At 38.3% G+C, this 4,302-nt stretch overlaps 1 protein-coding gene across 2 annotated transcripts in view; it reads right to left on the bottom strand.

The window, feature by feature from the left end:
• The window catches only part of EED (embryonic ectoderm development), a 48,244-nt gene that overhangs the window by 32,204 nt on the left and 11,738 nt on the right, over window positions 1–4,302 (bottom strand). For both annotated transcript variants that reach the window (XM_011984919.1, XM_011984917.1), the window contains exons 5-6: window positions 3,530–3,655; window positions 2,447–2,528 (exon numbers count right to left, since the gene is read on the bottom strand). In XM_011984919.1, the coding sequence (XP_011840309.1) occupies window positions 2,447–2,528; window positions 3,530–3,655 (208 nt within the window). The remainder of the gene's footprint in view (window positions 1–2,446; window positions 2,529–3,529; window positions 3,656–4,302) is intronic.

Genomic DNA, 4,302 nt, shown 5'->3' on the forward strand with positions numbered 1-4,302 from the left:
AAAAAAAAAAAAAATTATTCCTTGATTTCAATTTTGTACAAGCTTTTGTATGGACATGTTATTTCTCTTGGGGATACATATGAACACCCCCACCCACACAACCCTAGGATATATATACATATGTAAACACCTAGGATTAGTGACTATAACATTTTGAGAAACTGCCAGATTGTTTTTCAAAGTAGTTACATTTTACATTCCCACCAGCAGTGCCTGAGGGCTCTGATTTCTTCTTGTGCCAGTCAATACTTGTTAGTATCTAAGGTTTTTATTACAGCCACCCTAAGTAGGTGTGAAATGGTATCTCATTGTGGTTTTGTTTTGTATTTCCTTAATGATTAATATGTTAAACATCTTTTCATGTGGTCAGAGGCCATCTGTGTATGCTCTCTGAAGAAATGTCATTCACAACCATTTTTAAATTGGGCTGTCTTTTTATTGTTGAGCTGTAAAAATTCTTGATACACGTCCCTTATTAGCTGAGAATCGGGGCTCATGCCTGTAATCCCAGCATTTTAGGAGGCCGAGGCAGGAGGACTGCTTGAGGCCAGGAGTTTGAGACCAGTCTAGGTAACACAGTAAGACCTCATCTCTACAAACACATTTTTTAACAAATTAGCCAGGTGTGGCATCACGTGCCTGTAGTCCTAACTACTTGGAAGGCTGAGGAGGTTGAAGCTATAGTAAGCCATGATCACTCCAGCCTGGGTGACTGGGCGAGACCCTGTCTCCAAAAACAAAAACTAAAAATCAAAGTCCTTTATTAGAATGATTTAGAAATATTTTTTCTCCTTTTGGATAGACTTTTTTACTTTCTTGATAGTATCATTTGCAGCAAAATTCTTATTCATGCTCAAACATCTCATTTTCAAAAATGCTCTTACTGACACAACAGGGGATGACTAGGGTTAAAAGTTGTAATATTGGGCTGGGCGCAGTGGCTCACACCTCTAATCCCAGCACTTTGGGAGGCTGATGCGGGTGGACCACCTGAGGTCAGGAGTTTGAGACCAGCCTGACCAACATGGAGAAACCCCATCTCTACTAAAAATACAAAAAATTAGCCAGGCATGGTGGAGGGTACCTGTAATCCCAGCTACTCAGGAGGGTCAGGCAGGGGAACTACCTGCACCTGGGAGGCAGAGGTTGCAGTGAGCCGAGATAGAGCCACTGCACTCCAGCCTGGGTGCTAAAGCGAGACTCTGCCTCAAAACTAAATAAATAAATAAAGTGAGGCAGGACGCAGTGGCTCACACCTGTAATCCCAGCACTTTAGGAGGCTGAGGCAGGCGGATCAACTGAGGTCAGGGACCCCATCTCTACTAAAAATACAAAAATTAGCCTGGCACGGTGGTGCATGCCTATAATCCCAGCTACTCGGGAGGCTGAGGCAGGAGAATCGCTTGAACCTGGGAGGCAGAGGCTGCGGTCAGCCAAGATTGCACCATTGCACTCCAGCCTGGGCAACAAGAGTGAAACTCTGTCTCAAAAACAAAAAACAAAAAAAAGAGAAAAAAAAAGTTGTAATATTTAGAACAAGTGAGGCATTATGGCCTATACACTTGCTCAGAAATATCTGAGCCCCAATTAGTGTTTATCAAGAGACAAGAAAAAGTAATCAACTCTTCCTAGAGGTAGTGATTTCCAAAATGCAATGCTTTCCCTTTATGGCAATATTTCAAATAACTTATCCCGGAAAACTTAGCATTTTTAAGAAATTCTATAAGGAATCCTTTATAAAACAAAAGCTTTTCTAAAAAACAAAAAAGCAATATGAATTTTAATATGTAGTATTTATTATTACACGATTGGACAGAACGATTTGGATATGCTAACATAGCCTGGGATTTTCCTACTAAGATTTACTGTTGTAAAAATTTTTTTAATTTGGCTTTTTCCCCCTTAGAACACTATCTGTCCACACACTGGGGCCTACTGGAGGGTACACAGTGGGAGGAGAGAGATCAGGAAACATAACTATCAGATACTAGACTTGAAATAAAACAGGACTTGTTAACCTAAGTAACAGGCTCTCTAAAATCAAAGATGTTTATATGGAAATAAAGCACTGCAATGAGAATGTACATGCCAAAGTAAATTATGTGTATTTTCCAAGAGGTAAAGGAAAGACAGGGGTTTTTAAAGAAAAAAAATGAGAAGGATTACATAATTGTTTAGAAATAAGATTGGCCACAAAATCAGTAACAAGGGTGATGCCAGTCTGAGAGTGGAAAGGCACTTACTGGCAGTATTTTCTGTGTAAGGTTGTGATGGCCTTTGTGCAAGGTTGTGGCTGTGTTTTTTTGTGAGTTATTATCATCAGACATACAACCATGTGAACTCTCTTCTCATGGCTTTTCCTATTTGTCAAGGTTCTCTTGACATTAGTGACTCCATCTTAATTCTGACAAACTGCACAGACTAAAGAAACATTTGCTTCTCTTACCTTTACTTACTGACAGGAGAAGATTTGGATCTCTTGGGTGAAATTTCAGCTCATTGATAGCATTTCCATGGCCAACATAGTGCTACAATAAATTTAAAACATTTCAAGTTTCCCATCTCAAAATCAGTACTTTCTTTTTCATAAATCTTTAGAGAACGTAAAAATAGTTTCACTTAAAGTAGTGGTTCTCAACCTTGGCTGCACACAAAATCACCCAACAAACTTGAAGTGAAAAGGAAAAAAAAAAAAAAAAGGGGCCCAGGCACAGTGGGTGGCTCATGTCTTTAATCCAAGCACTTTGGAAAGCTAAGGCAGAATCGCTTGAGGTCAGGAGTTCAGGACCAGCCAGGGCAATGTAGCAAGACTCTATCTTCATACACACACACAAAAAAAACTAAAAATTGGCCCCAGCTACTTGAGAGGCTGAGGCAGGAGGATCACTTGAGCCCAGGAGATGGGCTGCAGTGAGCTATAATCATGCCACTACATTCCAGCCCGGGCAAAGGAGTGAGACACTGTCTAAGAACAACAACAACAAAAAAAAGCAGAAAAAAAAAAGATGCTCAAAACTCCACCTGCAGATGTTCTGATCGGATTAGCGGAGGCTCCAATATGTGTAGGGTTTAAAAGATCCTCAGGTGATTCTGATGTGTCCCCACAGTTAAAAACAGCTGATGAAAGTGATTTGAAAAACTTCTCTTCTTATCAACTTCCTAGGCTTCATCTTTATGTTCCTTACAAAGTCCCTTTGACAACCCCCCTCCAGTTTAGGTGTCTTGGAAAATGGACTCGCTCTTATTGTTCATTTAGAGCCTCTCAAGGCAAACCAAGACAAGGGTGAAGGAGGTAAATTATTTAAAAAGAAAACACTACAAATATTAACATTTCTCCACTTATTCCTCAATTTACATTACCCAAATGTGACAAAGGTCTCAAAAGATTCATCTAAAGAGAGCAGTAAGAAAAGTACAAATCAAATCAGAAATGTTACATTCATACCATTAGTTTTAAATTTAACATTACAAGCTTTTACAGTTGTGGATTCAAAAGAAGCAGATCCACAACTCAACCAGAAAAACCCACCTTTATACACTGCATTGTTATAGGATTAATTATCCTAATTATGCCTCTAGATCCAGCTACAGCCAGCAGAGGATGGCTTGTATTGCTATCGTAGGTCCATGCACAAGTGTAAAAGTTTTCATCAGCCTAAGAAATTCCACAGTTAAGAAACACAAAGTTTTTGAAAAAGAAACATGTCAATAATTATAATAGAAATTTACAAAGAACTGCTAAAGGTTTTGACACAAAAGTTTTCAATTTTCCTTATACAACCAAATATATACAATGGTAATTTGAGGTCTAAAATCCATAACAAATGATCAAACAAAATTAGTCTCTCCACACAATTTTGTTTACTCTTTAGCTGCTTGTACAACTACTCAACTCTGTAGTTGTAGTACCAAAATAACTGCAGACAACATACAAACGAATGGGCATGGTTGTGTTCCAACAAAACTTTACAAGAACAGGTGGCCAACCTGCAAGCTGTAGTTTAACCTCTGCTCTATCCCCATACGTCTATAAATATCTAAATAAGAACAATTCAGTTTTCCACTTCTTTCTTTGTGAGATATTCTCAATACAACAACAGGTCACATTTTAGTATCTTTCAGAGAAAACTGAATGTCCTTGCCTTGCCTTGTTTGCTAGGTTTTTCAAATTGATCTGGAAGAAATATCCTATTATTTAGCTTTTACTGCTCTAACTCTTGGGCTTTTCAAATTTTTCCGTTTCTTTATGAACCTGTTTTGCAATATGTTATTTCCTATTTTATTTTTTATATATTATATATA

This window comes from Mandrillus leucophaeus, unplaced genomic scaffold (genome assembly GCF_000951045.1).
Source record: "Mandrillus leucophaeus isolate KB7577 unplaced genomic scaffold, Mleu.le_1.0 Scaffold276, whole genome shotgun sequence".
Classification (NCBI taxonomy): Eukaryota; Metazoa; Chordata; class Mammalia; order Primates; family Cercopithecidae; genus Mandrillus; species Mandrillus leucophaeus.